General features: G+C 45.2%; 2 protein-coding genes across 9 annotated transcripts in view; one reads left to right on the top strand and one right to left on the bottom strand.

The window, feature by feature from the left end:
• The window catches only part of PFKFB2 (6-phosphofructo-2-kinase/fructose-2,6-biphosphatase 2), a 31804-nt gene extending 17503 nt beyond the window's left edge, over window positions 1–14301 (bottom strand). For 3 of the 8 annotated variants that reach the window (XR_010412248.1, XR_010412249.1, XM_045877110.3), the window contains exons 1-11: window positions 14130–14301; window positions 12841–12948; window positions 6732–6857; window positions 6136–6232; window positions 5641–5707; window positions 5437–5511; window positions 5011–5067; window positions 3978–4102; window positions 1668–1875; window positions 1079–1225; window positions 283–387 (exon numbers count right to left, since the gene is read on the bottom strand). Coding sequence is in view for 5 of the 8 variants with exons in the window: in XM_045877110.3 (XP_045733066.1) it covers window positions 283–387; window positions 1079–1225; window positions 1668–1875; window positions 3978–4102; window positions 5011–5067; window positions 5437–5511; window positions 5641–5707; window positions 6136–6232; window positions 6732–6857; window positions 12841–12928 (1095 nt within the window). In the remaining 3 variants the exon portion in view is untranslated. The other 5 variants (XR_010412250.1, XM_064594063.1, XM_045877119.3 and 2 more) reach the window with 4 other exon arrangements.
• A 1807-nt stretch (window positions 14302–16108) lies between these two features.
• Window positions 16109–20567, top strand: part of CUNH1orf116 (chromosome unknown C1orf116 homolog) — a 34277-nt gene continuing 29818 nt past the window's right edge. The window contains exon 1 of the mRNA XM_064594059.1: window positions 16109–16315. Within this exon, the coding sequence (XP_064450129.1) occupies window positions 16260–16315 (56 nt within the window). The 5' untranslated portion in view covers window positions 16109–16259. The remainder of the gene's footprint in view (window positions 16316–20567) is intronic.

The following is a 20567-nucleotide window of genomic DNA, read 5'->3' as shown; positions in this document are numbered from 1 at the left end:
GAGGGAGTGGAATGAAAAAAAGAAGTAAAAAAGAAGATGCTGATTCTACAATGAATCAACACACAAGACATCCTGTCACCCTTTTCCCTGGAGATCTTAATGAGATGTTTGACGGTCTAAGCTGAATTAAACACACTATGACCCAAAGTTGGAGGACAAAACTACATGATGCCTTGACTACCCTTTCTAGACCTTCCACATCCCATTCACTCCTTCCCCCTAATTAAAGTTAAACCCCCAACGGAGGGCTGGATAGTCACACCACGTGAGGGGAAATCTCACCTCCCCACCAGGGTACCGATACAAGTATTTCTCTTGATCTCGAAGTGCGAACTCGTCCGGGTACTGCTTCTCAATCTGCGCATAGGTCATCTCCTCACACACGCCCTGCAGGGAGCCACATCGGCTGCAGGAGGAAGGCCGCCCCATGCGGCACCCCCCCAAACAAGGGGGGGCGACACTAAGGAATCCTTAGTGTCCCAGTCCCAGCACAGTGCCTGGCACGGGGAGGGCCACTGCGCAGGAGACGTGGCTTCTCAGGTTGCTCCGACTACTTGCTCCGACTACTTCAGAAAAGTTAAAGGTCCAAGAAAAGTCAGCAGGATAAAGGGAACAGGAAGCAGGGGAGGAGAAACTGAAGGGACCAGAGAATTCTGGCAGAAGGCATAAAAAGGTACAGAGGAAGAAAAGAAAAATGTCTGCTTTTGTGCTCAAGCACAGAGAAAGCCAAGAAAAAAATTTGGAAAGGACCAAGTGATCTAAGCAGAAATTAAAGAAGGGAGTTGTTAGTTATTTCTTTTCCCCAGCAGAAAAATATACAAAGAAACAAAATGGAGCGGTGCTGTCCCCAGATGCCAGAGGGGCTAGGTCACAGACTGGTCTAGGCCCGTGATTGCCACAGGTGCTCAAATAGGCAGGAAGCCCTGACTGGGGTGCAATTGTTCCCTCTTCTTCCCCTACTACTACTACCTGGTAGTTCTAGTTTTCTAGATAAAACTGACCATATTGTGACTTCTGAGAGCTCCTGCCTGAATAAGTGACTCTTACTGGCTTTGCAGCCATCAGAATTCCTACTCACAGCATCAATCTCATTCAGAATCTTCCACTGCTCATAGGTCACACCCAGGGATTCAGCAGTCTGGATTGTCCTCTTTAGCTGGCTCGTCCACACTTTAAGGTCTGCTATCTCCTGTTCCTCCAGAAACTTCCTTAGAGCCTGGGCAAACTTGGGTTGGAGATAAAAATTTTAAAGGAGAGAAACATGCGCACACACGCACATACAGACACACACACACAATTGCTAACTTGGCCTACAAAGGGCAACGTGTAGGACCATGGTCAAAATCCAAAAGGTGCTACACAGTTATGATAAACCCAAGAAGAAATGAACTTCCACTGGAGCATCCTGTACCGTGCTCAGCACACAAGTCATGCCCATTAAATATCTGACAGTTGAATTAACAGAAGTGGTTCCAAGTTACCACATTACAACACAGCCAGAATCAGTGGACAAGAAGAGGTCTTCCACATTTGCTTGATTATCTGAAACCACAGCCTCAGCCCCAATGGGATTTAGGAAGAAGTAAGGGGATAAGAGAGATGACCTCCACCATGCCCTTCCTCCAACTCTAAACCTGGGAAATCCAGCCTGCTGCTGAATGCCTCACCTGTTTTCCCCGCAACGAGAGGCCAGAGTCACCCCCAATCCTCCCCAAGAGGTTGAATTCGCTCTCTCCATGCCGGCAAAGGTAAATGGTGCGAGGCTGCACGTGGATATTCATGAGGTAGTAGACTATCTTGCTCTGGATGTAGTCCTGGACTCTGTTCACTAAAAATCGCTGGCCCACATTTATCACCTTGATGAAAGAAAGATCCCTGGGACAGAGCAGGAGAAAAGAGAATCCCTGGGAATGAAAATCTGAGGATACCAGTGGGAAGGGAAGGATTCCCGTAATTACTTGCAGGTTTGAGGCAGCTCTTCCTCGTCTCCTGTCAGAGCCAACCCACATTTTAAGGAACCAACAACCGGTAGGAGGCGGATTGCACCTCAGACCCAAGATGAAGTAAGATGTCCCGAACTTCTGGCCAGTCTATCATTTCTTCAAGTGCCTGTACCGTGCCATGTAGTTTAGATAAGTAGGATACGAAGAATCCAGGCTTTCCCTCAAGGGTTAGACTAGGTGACCTGACAATTTTGCTAACCCTGAAGTTTAGTGAGAAGCACAACCCCCATCTGAGCTGGTCAAGACCTGGCCAGGGGATGGCATGGCCCGCGGGGAGGGCAGCAGGCAGCAGAATCTTAGAGATTTCTCCATGTCCCCTGCATTTACCTAATCAAGCCTCTCTCGGAGGTACTTCTGCAGCGGTTGCCTCATCAGAATTTTTCTCATTGTAAAAATGATAAATGCTAACTGAATTTAAATTTAAAAAAAAATGATACTTATTCCAAAAACATTTTCAAAAAAAGATAGAATGATGCAAATAAAAACCACCCAAACCCTACCATCAGAAATACTATCTATAAACACACACACACACACACACATACACACTGTTCTAGAATGTTTTTCTATAAAGGACTTCTATATAGAATATACTATTACACCATCTCTAGAACAGTGGTTTTCAAACTCTATATTAAGGAACACCTCCAAATACTAACATTTCAAACTCTATATTAAGGAACACCTCCAAATACTAACATTTCAAACTCTATATTTAAAGGAACACCTCCAAATACTAACAATCTACTTGAAGGAACTTAAAGACTCAAACATTAAGCAGACCACTACCACAATGGAACAGTGAGCTACGTAGACTTATCTTGCCATCTGCTTGGCTGCGGGGCCATATCTTATTCAAACACAGCTGTTAACTGTATGGCCACATTCCCCAGGTTTCTGTGTGTACACATCTTTCTTCAACATGGACTTCACATTTTACTATGGCTCTTTTTTTTTTCTTCTTTATGTTCAGATAGCCAACATACAGTACATCATTAGTTTTTGGAAAAAAAAAAAAAAACGGATAAAATACATTGTGCATGAATCTTTCCAAAAGGCCTGGAATTTTTACTATGGCTCTTATACCTCATGCACATCAAGTTAACCCATATTGCATAGCACATTGCTAGTAGACACTACCACAGTAATAATGGCTAGCACTCAGTCAGACATTTCTGATGAGCCAGGCATGTTCTTAAGGACTTTACATGCTTTATGTATATGTATACACACACACACACACACACACACACGTGTATATATATATACATACACACATTTTATATATATTTATGTTTGTTACACATTTTTACTGATATGTATTTGTATCATATTTATATATATAACATCATATATACATTATATATATCTGTACATGCATATATGTTCTATGTAAACATATTTCTATATTATGTTACTCTTGTGTGTGTAATACATGTAATCTTATATACTAATACATGTGTGTTACAGAATAGATATATACACACAATAAACTTCAAAAGTTGATCAAAAGCTGATGACACATCTCTGAGGGGTGTCCTACAACACCCTAGATCAGAACTACTTGATTTTGCTCCCCAGGGACACCTGGCAATGTCTGAAAACATTTTGGCTTGTTGAAGGTTGGGAGTATTACTGGTATCTAGTGATGGAGGCCAGGGATGCTGCTAAACATCCCACAGTGCACAGGGCAGCCCCCTACTGCTGTAATAAAGAATTAGTCAGCAATGCGGAGACTGAGAAATCTTGTTTTAGAGAACAGAGAGGAAGAACTGATGATAAAAAACACGTCACTGTTCAAGTGTAAGATGCAACCTACAGAGAAGCCACAAATCCATACCTTGTTTCTCTGGAATGACGTAAACATTATAGGTCTGGATGGTCAGAAGAAAGTTTGAGGACAGAGGGAGAAAGGCTCTTTTCTCAAATGAGACCCCTGCCTGAGGCCCTTCAAACCATGGCCTTAAACCTTACTTGTCATAGTTGTCTGGGTCAAGGGGTCGATAGGTGACTTTGTAGCACTCAATTCTCTTTAGGAAGTCCTCCATCACATTCTCCCTGTTCCTTTCAGGGTAGTCAGGGCTCGACACCTTTACCTCCTGGAATCATAGGGAGAGTAGGGCCTGGTCAGAGGTGTGTCCTTAACAGCCCTTGTACAAACAGCCAATGCTAAATAAAGAGAAGGAAGTCCACAGAAGGGCTCTTTCACTGGAGCGTTGGCAATCCCCGTTCAGTGAGCACCCCCTCCCTGTCCTGTGACCCTGGCAACGAAGAAAGGAAAGACAACTGGGGAGTCATGTGCCTGCCCTTGGCTGAAGGACTGAGGCAGTCACACAGCTCAAACTGCTCCTGGGCCCAATCCCTTTATGTGCCCTGCTGGGACACACAGAATGGGCTTCAATTTCTCTGTACAACCACTCAGAATAGGGTGCTTGATCTGACGCATGCCTGACTTGGACCAGATACCTCTTCTTAGTCGTTTCCAAGTTCCCACACTGCTAGGAGAGCACTATCATGATACCATGTCCACACAGAACAGTACAACCCATCAAATGGGCATTGGTTTATACCGTGACCATCCAGGGCATGAGACACTCAGTGCACAGAGCACTGACCTGAATGTTAGACAGTGAGTGGGCAGATGACCTTCCTACATGGTGGCCCTGACAGATAGTGAAGAGGCTGATCTACTCTGAGGACATCCCTAGGTCTCAGCATCCAGCTGATACCCAGAACACAGGGCCATAACTCCTACGGTCTAAGTCTTGGCTTCCATTCAACAGCTCATTCTTACTTTATTCCTCAGAGCCTTGGTTTCTTCTCCTATGGGAAGAATGTGGAAGTATAAAATGGTGCTCTGGCAGATCAAAAAGATCACCCTGCATTGTTAAACGTGTCCATTTCTTTCTTTCATTGCCCAGTTGACTCTCCCCCCTCACCCACCAACACACACATAACACAAGGCAGAAAGGACAGGGAGGTGGTGGTATGCAGGGGTGTCACCCACCAGGATGTTGGCAGCAATGACATCAGGATCATCGCAGACAGATTCCACAAAGAATACCTGGCCAGGGAGAGAAGGCAGTGATAAATGAGTCAAAAGTGCCCAGGCTGTTCATTAACAGCCTGTGCTCACACCTGCCCCACCATGGCCACCACACCCCCCGGGATTTTTTTTGCATGAAAGTGGCCTTCAAGGCCTCCTCATTTAAAAACAGCTCTTACCACATCCCCAGGGCCTCAGACATACGGGCTAAGGGGCTGAGAAAGGACCTGAAAGATGATACTCAAGGACTGGGGGTATTTCCCAAGAAAAGAAAAGCGGATAGCCAACCCTGTCCTCCTCACCCACCAGAGTCAAAGAGATCCTCACGTCCCTCTTGACTCCCCACTGCCACTCATCCCTCTCCTCCAGCAGGGAGCCAAACCCTACCTTGAAGGAATTCTCCTTGGCAAAGTTCAAAATCATGTCCCTCCTCTCCCTAGTCGTATTGGTGGCATCAAACACCTGGGGAGAGAGGCCGCAAAGTAGATGAGCGGGCAGAGAGAACTGGAATCCCACCAAGGCAGACTCCGGGTGAGGCTGTGCAGTCTCTTGGGTGGAGATCAAGATGGGGAAGAGGCAGGGAAGGCTTACCGCGATCTGCCCGCTCTCCTCGGTCAGGTACGCCTTCACATCTTCCAGCGCCACCAGAGCACACTGTCTGCCCCGAGAACAGAGGACATCAGCAAGAGCAGCGCCAGACCAAGCTCCGGCACAGCCAGAGACATGAACAACTGGGCTGCCAGAGGAGTCATATCCCTTCCCGCTTAGTTTTCCCAGTGGTCAAAATTTTCCCCTAACTGGACTTTTCAACTTCCCCACTGAGGTTTTTAGACTATCCTGTATTTTTCCCATTCCCCTGCCCCATGCATATAAAGTCTCACTCTACAGGTTTACCCTACAAACACACATGCCTCTCCCTGAGCCTGTTCTGCTACCTACCCAAGCCCAACGTGACCTCTCTACCAAATAATCTCCAGTTAAAATCCCCAAAGGATATTTACTGACAGGAAAACCAAACCCTGCCACGTCCAGTCTTGTGATGGCAGAGAAGGAGCTCGCTGGGAGGTCAGGCCTAAGAAGACTCACTTGCGGATCTTCATGGCCTCCTCGTTGTCGTGCCGGAAGAAGTCGTAGGACTTATAGGACTTGACTGCTTCACGCCGATACACCCCAAGATTAAACACTGCAGGTGACACCAACAGCCCTCAGCAGTGAAACAATACAATGGCCCCACCAAAGGGGACTTCTTGGTCTAATGTCAGAGTTGCCAAGGAAATGAAAAAAAGCACCATGGTATGTTGGGAACAATACCAGATTTAGAGTCAAGTTAGATTCAAGTTCAGATGTATTAGTCCTTGAACAAGTCTTAAACTGTCTGAGTTTCAATTTCCTCAGCCACTTTGGCGATTTCACAGGAGTACTGCTAGGATTAGACAAGATGATCTATATGGAGGTAAAGTGCTACACCACCAAAGGCATGCCCTTAAATTTAGGCCAATCCACCCAGGCCAAGAGGAAACAAGTCTGTAAACAGGGAATAAATCCAGCAAATCAGGAATCAGCCACTATTTCTGCCAGGAGCACCCTGTCATCTTGATGCCAAGGAGAACAGATCTCCAGAGGCTTGGGAGGCCCAAGAACTAATCATTTCCCTTCCCAAGGAATAAATGACCTGCACCTACCTTTGGTGGGCACCCCAATCCAGTTGAGGTAGCGCGTGAGTTTCTTGGACACATAGGTTTTGCCCCGGGCTGGCAAGCCAATCATAACGATGAGAGTTGGGGAGTTGGTCATGTAAGATGCCCACGCTAGAGGGGAAAGAGAACAGAACTGAGCAACTAGGGGCTGCAGAAGGTTCGTGCACTGGGCTAGATACTTCATAGCCATAACCTCATTTAATCTTTACACACCTCAGCCAAGCCAGGGGAAGACTGGGATGGCAAATAGAGGAGCTATCAGGCCAACCTCCTGAAAAAGAACTAAAAGGTCATGTAAATTTCCAAGAAGTACCCAAGTCAAGACATGTCTTCCCCACATGTGCAAAGTCTCCACAGAGGTACCTTAGGTGGAAAGAGAGACAAAAGTGGCAAGGATTAGAAAGATAAGAACCATGGCACCTTCCTTAACAAAAGAATGTCTAATAACACAAGAACGATACAGCTGTGGAGGCACGCCTTGTGCCTGGAGATTCCCCAGGGATGAGCCGGCCTGGCTCCTACAAAAGGTCCAACAGAGTTTCTATCCTGAGGATCCCATCTATCCCTTCAAAGCCACGAGCAAGAACTAGCCTGCCCACTGTAAAAAGAGGCTGGTCTCAAACTGTTTTGGCTTTTGTGCTCAGGACACAAGCTTAAGCCCGAATTTCTAAACCATAGTGAGATTCAGACTGTGGCAAAGCCTACTTGACACAAGTTCTGACAAGACCCCTCAGGAAGCTTCATGGTAAAGCTAGCCTGCAAGGGCAGCGTGGGCAGCCAGCCTCAACGGCCATGTGAAAGCAAGAAATCCAGAGACAGGAACAGTCACTGGTCCATCCTTCCTGAGGAAACTTAGTTCAGGAATGCTCATGTACAGAGATAGGGCTCAGTGGACAGGTGGGGCAAACTAGACGGTCAAAGGTCAGGTGACTCGCCTAAGGATACAGGATGGGTCATGGAAGAGCTAGCACTAGAATCCAGAGCTTGTGCTTCCTCCGCAGCCTGCTCACAGGGCCGGGCTCCTCCCTGCCCATCCTGCCACAGATGAGTGGTGGGAGAGGGGCCTCCACTGCTGCCCACCACTTCTCTGGGGCCCGGACCAACCGAGGTCGGGTAGGACGACTCCAGACTCTTGTGAGGGGAGGCCCCGCCCAGGGATGAGGAAGGGAAAGCATCACCTTGCTTTCCACTTCCTGACACTGCCTTCTGGAAGGTGCCCTGCCGGGTACTGCTGCTTCTCTGTGCTGGGACGAGGTGGCCCGTAAGGCTGAGAAACAACTGGGTAAAACTTAGGTGGTTGCACGGGAAAGTCATTCTCAACAGCTCTCACTGGAGAAGTGGGCAGAAGGGCCTGGGTAGAGGACGGACCTCAGAAGGAAGGGAGTTTCCTAGGGGTATTGGGCAAGAAGTACCCAGAAACTAGAGTGGCCCCAAGTGGTGAGGCGGGAGTGGATGCCCAGACTCGGGGTCAGAGGACTTGGCCTCTAGTCCTTTACCTGCTGTGCACATGGACAATTCCTGGGCCTGGGCAGGGACTCCTCCAAAGCAGGCAAGGAGCAACGGAAGTGATTTTCATCTGTGTCCAAATAGGAAGCACACAGGCGGGAAAATGCCACCCTGCAGCCTCAGCTGATGTGAATCCCTGATCTCTGACTCCTGACAGGTCTGCCTGGGTACAACTGCCTCGCCTTTCAGTAGTAAAATCCTCCTGAGTCTTCACTTTCTCCAGCTCACCACCATGCTCTGCTCAATCCCCCATGATTTGCCACATTACTTGCACTTCTGGGCCTGCTTTGTCCACAACTTCCAGCCCATTAGACGCTTCCCCCAAAGGTCCTCTTACCCTCCCTAAAGCTAAAAATGAACTGATGCTTGGGAGCTGCTCTGAAGCTAAACAGGGGACCAGCTGCTACATGTTTACCTAACTGGGCAGGGAACGCTAAGAGCAAAAAAAAAAAAAAAAAAAAAAAAAAAAACAACAACAAAAAACAGGGGTCTCTAAAAAGGACTCCCCAAGGCTCCACACCTCCCACCTCTGGGCTTCTCATTTTCCAGAATACAAAACTAAAACACACGTCCTATTTCAAACTGCCACGTTGACAAAATTAGGAACATTCTGTCCTGCCTGTTACAAAACAAAACCACTAGCACCTTAATCTGAATAGTATATAGTTCAAGCTGATTAATTTCAGAGACAATGTAACATACCCATTGGCGTATAATGGAAAGCTGTTTTAATCCTGAAATTCTCTCCTGCCTTCTTTAAACAAGGTTTAACTCCCTTTCTCCATCTTAAACTTATTCTCCCTCATGAACATAGAGGAATTGAAGGTTTGATAACTTCCCTACTACAAACAGAAACACCCAAACCCAGGGAGGTGAAGAGCTTGGTCCACAATTCCACAGTAGAAAGTCAAGGTCAGGGCTCTGACCGGACTCCTGGTTTCATGACTGCCCCATCAGTCCCAGCCACCAGCTCCTGTCAGCACCTGGCCAAGGGAACCATGTGGTAAGCATGACTAAATTCTCTAATCTAATCCTGAAAGGTAGTCTAGTAGGTCAGTGGTTCCCTGCCTTTTCATAAACAAGGCCTTCTTCCACTATTCGTTCTAAATAGGCCCAATATTTTTAAAATATGCAGCCTATTAAAATGTGTTTCATTAGTTATTTTTTCATTCATGAGTAGTCATAAAACTGCTAATTATCTCCTGCTATTTGACAGGCATGAGATATCCAAGTTCTGTGGCTAAACACTGAGAACGTTAACGTTTTACTGAGCCAGCGCAGCCATAGTTGACAATACCCGATTTCCACCCATGCGCTCTGAAATATGAAAAACAGCTAACAATACAGAACTGTTCGGAGAATAAATTAGTAATGCTGGTCAACATTTCAAATGTGTCTTTCCTCCTATTACTTCCGTAGGAAAAGTTGCTAGCACGCACATGCTAAGGTATATATGGGCAAGGATGCTCCTGCAGCATTCTTTGTGATGGTGGAAAACCAAAAACAGGGCAAATGTCCATCAGGGGGAGGCTGGCATATCCCTAGAATGCAATACTATGCACAAAGGTAAATCTGGATTTACACACACACACACACACACACACACACACAAACCCCTCCACAAGATAGTAAGTTAAAAAAAAAAAAAAGGAAAATAGCAGCAGAATAGAATATGTACAGTATGAACCTATTTTCATTGACAGAATACACCAGAAGATGTCGGGAAGAATCAAACTTAACAGGGACAGGAGAAATTGTGAGAGATTTTTTTACTTTTCACTTTCTCTCTGTTTTGTTTGAATTTTTCATGAACACATATTGCTTTTGTAACTGCGGAAAGGTACACATGGGAACTTGTCTGTTTCAGACCTACTCAAAATCTCAAAGAAGAAAAGAAACAAAGAAAAGCATATACACACTCACTGCTGTCCCCAACTGCCTAATTCCTGAGGTGCCTTTAAGATGCCCTGAAACCAGTCATCTGAGCATCTTACAGGCACCTCAGCCAGCAACCACCCGTCACTCCCATCCCTGGAGCAGCTGAAGTTCCAGTAATGCTCCTTTGGAGGTTTTGGCTCCCTGAAGTCCTTCTCCAGTCCTCCAGCTCAGGCATTTCCCAGGGTGAAGCCAGCCAACACAGGTGTAATTGGCAGCAAGGAGATAACGGCTGAGCTATTAATAAAGCAACTGCTGGGTGTGAGCACTAAGCAGCCAGGGGAGCCTGCTCCAACACACAGGCAAGCAATGGAGAGAAGTAAATAAACAAACAGGTATTTTCATGACTGTATTTCTCCTTTGACTATGGCTGCAAAAGTCTCCCAGTCCAACCCATGAGGGAAGAAGAGAAGGGGGTAAATGAATGATGGTGGAGTCGGGACAACCTCTCCCTCTACCCCCCAGATGCTTTGGAGATGCTGGAGAGGAGAAATCAGAGTGCAGAGCAGGACTTAGAGTCTAGAGGATAGAAAGGAGACCTGGGGGGGTCGGGGGGCGCCTGGGTGGCTCAGTTAGTTAAGCGGCTGCCTTCGGCTCAGATCATGATCCTGGAGTCCCGGGATCGAGTCCCGCATCGGGCTCCCTGCTCGGCGGGGAGCCTGCTTCTCCCTCTGACCCTCCCCCCTCTCATGCTCTCTGTCTCTCATTCTCTTTCTCGCAAATAAATAAAATCTAAAAAAAAAAAAAAGAAGAAAGGAGACCTGGGATTACTGCCTCCTTGACTATCGAGAGCCCTCAATGCAGAAAAACTGCAGAAGAGTTTGAATGGCACGGAGCAGGTTTCTGTGGAGAATACAGCTGACGCCGGGCACTGTACAGCCCATGCCACCACCTGCTCTCTGTACTCTTTTGGATCAAGTGTCCCAGCAACACAAATGCACCTCTCTTTAGTGCTCCCAAATCTGGGCTACGATACTGTCAAGCAAGAGGAGAAAACATTCTTTACTGAAAACCTAATTCTTCATAGGGCTCTTATAAATAGTGAGCTCCCAGCACAGCCATTTACAGTATAATTCAATTTATATGCAATGAAAATAAAAAATAAAAAAATACACTTTAGCTCTATAAACACTCTTTTTTTTTTTTTTAAAGATTTTATTTATTTACTTGAGACAGAGAGAATGAGAGAGAGAGAGCACATGAGAGAGGGGAGGGTCAGAGGCAGAAGCAGGCTCCCCGCCGAGCAGGGAGCCCTATGCGGGACTCGATCCCGGGACTCCAGGATCATGACCTGAGCCGAAGGCAGTCGCTTAACCAACTGAGCCACCCAGGCGCCCTATAAACACTCTTCTAAGTGCTTTCCTATATTTACTCATTTAATTCTCACATCACTCTAGGGGAAGATAATATCAGTATCCCCATTTTATAAATAAGCAAACTAAGGCACAGAGAGGATAAGCAACTTATTCAAGGGCACACAGCTAGGAAGGAGTAAAACTAGGATTCAAACCCGGGCAGTCTGATTCCAAGGGCTGCACTCAAACATCGTGCTATACTAGTTATCTCCCATGGGGTACTTGCCCTCGGTACCTGGCTTCCTGCCCTGGCAGAGAAAGGAGACCCTAATTATACAGGTGTGCCAACCCCAGTACCACATACAAAAAGCTGCCTCTGTTGCAGTGCAAAGCTCAGCAAGCTTCATCAGTGCTAGATAAAAAGAGATTATCATCATTAATCATGAGACTGACAAGGACACAACATCAAGGTCGAGACTCTGGGGAAAGCTTTGAACAGGACATGATTCCAGGTCTCATGCTGGTTGGCTGTTTCCACCTGCTATATACATGACCACTGAAGTGAGCACTGACTGACAGGGTTCCAGAGGAAAGGTGCACCTGGAAGCAAGGGCAAGGGTCAGCATTCCTTGAGGTTCCCCCCAAATTGTAAGGGCCAGTTGCCCAGGACCTTTTGCCCATACAGGCTACAATGAGGGTTAGGAATGCAAATGCAAGGGGAGAAGAAATGATGCTTCACTTCTCAGAAAACCCACCTGTTATCTCTGTCTAAAGAACTGGCATGGAAACGCTCTGGTCAAACCTGTCCCCACAGGAATAAACCTACAGGAAAAATACCTTGCAAAGTGCAAAGGCTAACCCTGTGGGAATGCAGGGTGCCCAAGTGAGAGTGAGAGGTCAGACGTCAGACCTGACTCCCCCTGAGGCCTGCTAAAATGAACTACTACTGGCTCTTACTGCAATTTCTGCAGTGAGCAGCACCTTCACAAAATGTAGCCCAAAAAATGAAGGGAAACTGTTAACAGTATCAGCCCTAAGTAATCCCTGCACCTGCCACTCTGCCTTAATCACTGAGTGGGTAACTTTCAACATCAATCGAATGTGCAGATTCCCCCACGAGACAGTCAAAGAAGGCAGTAAGAAAATGTGGGGATATACCAGCAGTCTGGACCCAATGACAGACATTTCACCGGGCCTACTTGTTTCACACAAGAAATTCCCGTTGTAGACTTGGTTTTAAATTCCCATGTCAAAGAATTCTCTCTCACTCCCAACAAGCATTAAAGTCTAGGATTACAACTATATTCCCAAGATAGAACTCTGGGAGGGAGCAGCCCCTCCTCTTTCCCCAGACTCACAACATTTCTTCTCTGACATTCGAAGATTGGAGGCTTTGGTTTCATAGCTGTTGTTCTGTTCTGACGAAGATGCAGTATTCCCAGACATGGCAGCTCTTCCGGAGATGTCTGAAAGGGACAAAAGGGATGTAAGGAAGGAGACATACCTCAAAACACCCAGGGAAGAGGACAGGTGCAATAGAAGTGAAAGAATCCTGGACCAAGAGTCCAGTCCAGCCCTCTTGCTCTGGGTTAATAGCTACATGTCCTTTGATAAGTCCTCCCTAGCCCTGTTTCCTCATCTATAGACTCAGTTATACTAGAATCTTGCCTTTTTAATGCTGACTTAGGAGTTAACATTCACATAAATTAGCTCCTTCAATCCTAATAATCCTTCCATAAGGCTTATTTGCCACCATTGTTACTTTCCCCCAATTTACAGGTTGAAAAACTAAGTTTAATAAAATTAGGTGGCTTATCCAAGTTCCTTCCTGACCTCTACTTTAGTTTAAAAAGCTGGGGAGAGTAATGGTAAAAGTCGGGGGTGAAATGGGTTGCAAATAGATCGAGTTCATTATCATACAGTCATTTCAGTCCAATGGCAGGATTTATTCCTGACAAAAATGGGAGAAGTGGGGGAAATCTCAAACATGTTGCCTGAAGGAAAAACTGTAACTGGACCCCGTGACGACCCTAGCGCGTCACCATTTCTCCTCTGGTGTTCCCATTCTCACGCCCTTGCTCTGCACCCTCTTCCCACCCATCCCTTGGTTCACAGTCTATAAGGAATAATGGGGCGCAAAGAGGTGGTAAATGACTTCCCCAAGGCCACCTGCTTAATAAGAAGTCCCGACTCGAACCGGGGTGGGATAGCCTCGCGCTCACGCCCCACACCCAGACAAGGGGCTCGTGAGGACCGAAGGTCCTACTGCTTCAAGGACCTTGCACTGTTCTTCCACTGACCACACAAATCCTCTAACCCAAGCACTAGCCGCCGCTCCCGGTCCCAGAACGTCTGCGCTCCCAGCAATGCCGGCACTTCCCCGAAAACGGCAAGGCATCTCCGTCCCTCACCTCATCCCGGCGCACGCAGTCCCCCGCCCTCTCCCGCCCGCCCCGGCCCTTCGAGGCGCCGTACAGCCACCGCTCACCCTATGATCCCTCCTAAGCTCCCTGCCGCCAGTGGCCCGGGTACTTGCCCCGTTAGGCTGCGGACGGGAGCCGACACACTGTGGCCAGAGCCCGGCACACCAGCAGCCGGCAAATCACGTGCTCCTGTCAGGCTCCGCCACACTGGCGTCGGTCCTCACCTGGAGAGAATCATCGGCCAATCCAGCGCCCGCAGGCTCCCTGGGGCGGGGCTCAAATCGGAATCGCGGACGCTGGCTCCCGAAGGTGGAAGAAACTGTGAAGCCGAAAGATCGCAAGCTCCCAAGTTTCCTCGCACTGTGGAGGTTGGTTGCATCGTTGCTAGGCAACTCATAGGGCTGGGGGCGGGGTTAATAAAATGACGTTTTTTCATACTCTCGCGAGAGTGGACGAAACAGACGTCTTGAGGGGATGTGACTTTTTGGTGACGGGAAAACACTGTGGAGGTTAACGCTTTCCTCCCTGAATCCCAGAGGGACCTTGTTAGATCCATAAATTGGAACGTAAACTTCAGAAGGTGGTGCTTTGCTAAAATAAGATACCACCGTACTTGAGCTGATTACACCGTAGGGTGTTTGCATCTCCTTCCCATTGGCCAGACACTGTAACGTAAGAAAATCAACTACTCTTACTGCTGAACCGGGAACTTCCCTGGACACATCCACATACTCCAGTGGTCTTCTAATCGTCGCCTTTATTCTCCCTCTACCTCCTACGCTATACCATCTGTTCTGGTCTCCTTGAAAAACCAGAAAAGGAAAATTGCTTCAGCAAAAAATTGGGTCACAAAATGGGGCAAAAGAGGCAAAACTTCCATATAACTTAGAGGTAGAGAGAGGCTTTTACATAGTAGAGGTGAGTTTGCATATTTCCAGCGAACTTTTCACAGTTGCCCCCAGGCCCTTCTGATGATGCTTGATGCTGTTGATAAACCCACTACGCAGGCGTGCTTCTTCGGATCCAGGATGGAAAAAGAACAAGGAATGTGGATTTCTTGGAAAAGAGATAAATTCAGAGATGTCTTTATTCCTCCTTCACCTGGGGATTAAATTCATCCTTCAAAACAGCTCAACTAGTATCTCCTTTTTGAAGTTTTTTACAACTCCCAGTGTGTATGTTATGGTTGCCTTATCTGCACCAGTACAACTGCCTTTATCCATTCAGCAGGTATTTATTGAGCACTTATTTGAGGCACAGTCCTTGGTTCTAAGGGATACGGGGTTGGAAAAGGTCACATAATCTAGCATTATCACGTGGCTGTGAAATTCAATGGTTATGTACCTTTTACACCCCACCCTCTCTCCCCATGACAGTACTTGTAGTACTGAAGGCAGGAATGGAGTCGTCTTCGTATCTGTAAGCCCAGGGCCTGAACTGGAATCCGGATGTCACACGTTAGTCCTCTTCTTTCCTCCTCCTTATACTGCTACCACCCAAATGTAGCAATTGCCCTAGGCCCAGATGCTGACCTCGTACTGCGCTTTCTGATGTGGCAAATGGACGTTTTCAAGTTACAGCGTCGAGGTGGCAAGGCCAGTCGGCTTCCTTAACCTCAATGAGTCAATGTTTGCTGCAGCCATGATTCCTAGTCACGAGGGTCTGCTTGTTTTTGACAGGTCTTTTGACTCACTGACCATTCTTGGCATTCGTTTGCGTTCTGAACTATGACTCTGTTTCTCCAGGTGTAGTCTGGAAGCTCCAATTTAATAATTTCCGACCTCACTAAGTGCAAGGTTACATTCCGATGTACCCGATTGAGGAACTCCTTCCTCCGCCCTCTTTCCTTGAGCATATATGCTGCCAACGCACAAGGCACCTCACTCACTCTACAGGTAGCAAAGCCACTGTACTTTAGGAAAACGGATAAATCTTCATCCTTTGGCTCCCTGGCGTTGGCTGCAGTGAGTTAGTTGTCTCTTTAAGAGAGTTCGCTCTTCTTAAAGTGCTAAGACTTACGCTGCCAGAAAGTATCGCGAGATCTGTGGCCACCAGCGATTTCTCGCGATGTTTGGTCCGGCAAAGGGTGGCCATTTTGGAGTCCGTCCGGCGGCTGGTTGCCCTGGCGGCGTCGGCCAATCTGCTGCCGGGACCAAAGCTGGCCCCACGGGTGTCTGGCCTGTGGGCAGCTGGACCGACACGATGTGGCGGCTCCGCTGCAAGGCCAAGGATGGCACCCATGTTTTGCAGGGGTTGTCTAGCCGAACCCGAGTGCGGGAACTCCAGGGCCAAATTGCCGCCATCACCGGGATCGCCCCCGGCTGTCAGCGAATCCTCGTCGGATACCCGCCCGAATGCCTGGATCTCAGCAACGAGGATACCATTCTTGGGGATTTGCCCATCCAGTCAGGTGAGGGAATTGAGCCTGGGACCAGGGAAAGCCCTGGGAGGACGGAGAAGAGCGTGGGGGAGAACAGAGAACTGGTCTGTGGGTCAGTTGGGTTTGAGAACAGGGATAAGGATAGGTGAAAGAACGGAGAACTCTGACGGAGGCCGGGGCAAGTGTGGGCTAGCAACTCCTTGATTTTATATATGGTTGAAAGAGACAGGGAGGGCCCAATCTGTATGAGAAGCCCAAAGCCTCGGAGTCCCCCCTTCCTCAGTCTGTTTCCTAGCCTACCTTGAAAACGTCTCATTCATTTTGTTTTCCTTCTGCATCTACAAAAGTCTAAAAAAATAAGATCTGTTTTCTCTGTCCTGGTGGCCTTTCCCTTATAACGTGAAAGAAGATAGCAGGTCTGAAGGATTCAGGACACTTTCTTTTTTGGTTCGCCAGTTGGTTTTTGCAATCACCTTCTCATATACTTAGATAAATAGGTGTACTCATTGTAGAGTATGGTTTTACACATCCACTGGAGTGAGTCCCTTTCAGATTCTAAACAATTGCAGTTACTTCTGTCCAATATTAAAACTTGAACAGCAATATTGATCATTAAAAGCTTTCAGCTGTTGTATCAAGGATCCTGTAAACACTACAGGGTGGATATGTTAAGTTTCAGAAGAACGAGAACCCCCTAGTGGTGTAGTCTAGGGTAAACACTTTTTGGAAGATTTGTGCTTTTAAAATGCAGAGAGGAAGCATTAAGGAAATTTTGTTCTTGAAATGTATCTTTTTAAGTAAGTATAAAGGTGTATAACCAGGGATCCTTCACTAAATTGGTATGCAGCCTAAAATGTTTTTCTTCTTCCTTCTGTTTTCATCTTTATGGAGATTGAGTGAACAAGAAGTGTTACTGGTTTCCTGTTTGCAAAGCTGTATTCTCCCTAGTAACCCAGTTTATACTTCAACTCCTTCTGTTTGTAATTTACAAACTTGGCTAGTGAACAACCAATTTCATCTGTAATTTCTCTGCAGTTCTGGATTTGTTTTATTTTTAACAGGCGACATGCTGATCGTTGAAGAAGACCAAACCAGGCCCAAAACTTCACCTGCATTTACAAAACATGGTGCTCCTAGTTACGTCAGGGAAACTTTGCCTGTGCTTAGCAGAACTGTGGTCCCGGCAGACAACTCTTGTCTCTTTACCAGTGTATATTATGTTGTAGAAGGAGGAGTCTTGAATCCAGCTTGTGCCCCTGAGATGAGACGCCTCATAGCACAAATTGTAGCAAGTGATCCAGACTTCTATAGTGAGGCAATCCTGGGAAAAACAAATCAAGAGTACTGTGACTGGATCAAAAGGGATGATACTTGGGGAGGAGCTATTGAGATATCAATTTTGTCTAAATTTTATCAGTGTGAAATATGTGTAGTGGATACACAGACAGTAAGAATTGATCGTTTTGGGGAAGATGCAGGATACACCAAAAGGGTCCTGCTTATATATGATGGCATCCACTATGATCCACTTCAGCGTAACTTCCCTGACCCAGACACCCCGCCTCTGACCATTTTCTCCTCTAATGATGATATTGTTCTTGTACAAGCACTGGAATTAGCAGACGAAGCTAGAAGAAAGAGACAATTTACTGATGTAAACCGCTTCACCCTGAGATGCATGGTATGTCAGAAGGGATTAACTGGACAAGCAGAAGCAAGGGACCATGCCAAGGAGACAGGCCATACCAACTTCGGAGAAGTGTGATCTATGCATGATGAGGATTGCCGCCTACTACCTCACAGATCCAGAAGGCTCTGGGTTTTCCAATAAGCTATTCATAACCCTAAAGAACAAAAGGACACAATGCTTGAACCGTCTTTTTAACTTAAAACCACTAAGACACTGAAATTCCTTGTTAAGATTAAAATTAGTGTGCAAGTTTACAGATGTGTGTCTACAGTGGTGATAGATGCCCTTTCTCTGCTGGGGTGACAGAATAGGTGGTCCTTGCTACCTACTGACATTACCCTGAAGATTTGAATTTTAGTACTATAAACTAGCACTCAGCAGCATTAACCTGTAGAAGAAAACAACTTCATATTTTGAGTAATGCGGAAGGCCTCACTAGAGGCCACTGGACTTAAACCACAATGTCTCCATAATTGAGTCCTTTTAAAAACTCTGATTGAGTTAATAGTTTCTAAATTCTGAATTGATTCCTCAAATGAAGATACTCAGAATTGTCAAAACCGATTTTATATTACAATTTGGTAGACTTTATAAATGTGTACTTAACCAGTTATAAGTACATTACAAGCAATTTTTACAGGGATGAGTGTGTTCCTTGAGAATGTTACCTAAGGAACTGATAGTGCCCAATTTAGGATTTCTAGTGTATAAAAGTAGAATGTATGAGGGAAAAGGTGCCTGAGCAGCTTACTAAAGCTTTAAAAGACCGTTGGCCTCGTGTTTTAATGCAACCCATTTATTGATGTTTGTCACGTTAGATAAAAATTTTAAATTAAGCAGGGTATTTATTTTTTAATTGAAGTTTCTTGAAATTTGAGTGCTTGATTATTGTTTTTTTACATAAAGATTTGTCTGGAGGGATTAACTTCCTCAGCTTTTTCTCCAACTCCTAAAAAACAGCCTTCGTCTAAAATGATAATGCTGTGCTTTGATTTGGTTTTTGTGAGATCTTTTGTTTACCTAAACAGTATTTTTTTCCATGCTAGCCTTATCTGGCCACTAATGCTCTTTTGAATAATTTCACATTTCAAAGTTAGCACTTTGCCTATCTACAATCTTTTACTTTGACTTTTGAAGAGTTTTAAAGTAGTTGGGATAATAACATTGAATGAATTTGTTTCACTTCCAAAATACGACAGTTTTTAAATCCTTGCCTTATTCAGCTTTTTTGAAATTCTGCTTCTTCCTAATATTAGACATGTAGTCATTTGCTTGGTGGGCTAAACTGCAAGGCATACCCTCTAAAATTAGCTTCACTCTGAGATCTTCCAGATAAAAGTTTTCTACCTCTTAATTCTTCTGAAGATCAGGGATGCTAAATTATAATTTGTTATGTATTATTTCACAAAATGTGAAGAGGCTTAATGTGTAGTTTCGTTATCTGGTCTCATTTTTTTATGAAGTATCTCATTTATAAAACCAATGGTATACTTTAAAGCACTTCTGTCTCTTTCAGCATATCTTCTTGGCGAATGTTTTAAAATTGAGATTTACTTTTAGCACTTTCACTTGGTGGAGGTGGCCATATAAAATTAAGGAGCATGTAAACAATTTAGTGGACAAGTTCCTTTAAGGAAGAATTCACAAAGTATGCTTGAAATTATTAGGTGACATTTCTTGAGTACCTATTTTGTGAATAGCTGCTTTAGGCATTATAAGTTATGGTCAGTATAACTTAAAAGAATTTAATTTTCTATTTTACTGAGCCTTAAAAATAGCACTTGTGAGCTTGCGATACTTAATGTTTGGAATTCATAATATATACAAATGAATATGTTTGAAGATCTCTTTGTACCTGACTGTCATTTTGGTCTAAAGATTTTTGTATCTCTTATTTCCCCCAGAAAATAACTACATTTAAGACTAGAAGTTAAGAGTATATCACTGGGTAGCATCCATCAAATTGAGCTTTACATGTCATTGTGCATAAAGCTAGTTCAGGAGCCAAACTTGACATTTGCTTACTGGAATTTTAGAGAAGTCTGTTCATGCAACAAATATTTATTGGGTAATTTACAATGTACCAAGCAGGTATTGATATGTTTTCCAACATAAATTTCTGTCACTTTAAAATTAAGTATATTTTATCTACATGGATTAATTTAACAAATAGAACCTGATATTTTATAAAATTAAACCCCTTCATTTTCAGTGTTTTTGTTCCCATGTTTAAGCTTATACTTCTTAGCAAGTGTCAAGTATTTATTCCGGTGATCTTACTCTATTTTACTTGTTACCTAGGTTGTCCATTCACCAACTGGACGTCGGTAACTCAGTCAAATGGCTCTGAGTAATAAGTTATAAATTAATCAGTTGCTGAAATTCAGCACTAGGACTTGAATGTTCTGATCATGGAAAATCCAAGATGATGCATTATTTGCAGACAATTTGATTTAGTTATTGAGGATTCAAAACCTAAACTTGTGCTCTTTCTAAACTTAGGTTTGTAAACCTCACAGAATCTAAAGGTTTTTTTACTGCACTTATTAAAGTCTTGAAATTAGTTTATTAATGTATGTAAATTCTAATCTT

The sequence above is a fragment of the Mirounga angustirostris genome, unplaced genomic scaffold, assembly GCF_029215605.1.
Source record: "Mirounga angustirostris isolate CCGP_5_RB_7025 unplaced genomic scaffold, mMirAng1.0.hap1 SCAF_6, whole genome shotgun sequence".
Classification (NCBI taxonomy): domain Eukaryota; kingdom Metazoa; phylum Chordata; class Mammalia; order Carnivora; family Phocidae; genus Mirounga; species Mirounga angustirostris.
Note: the sequence above shows the minus strand (reverse complement) of the source record. Positions and strands in the feature narration are given on the sequence as shown.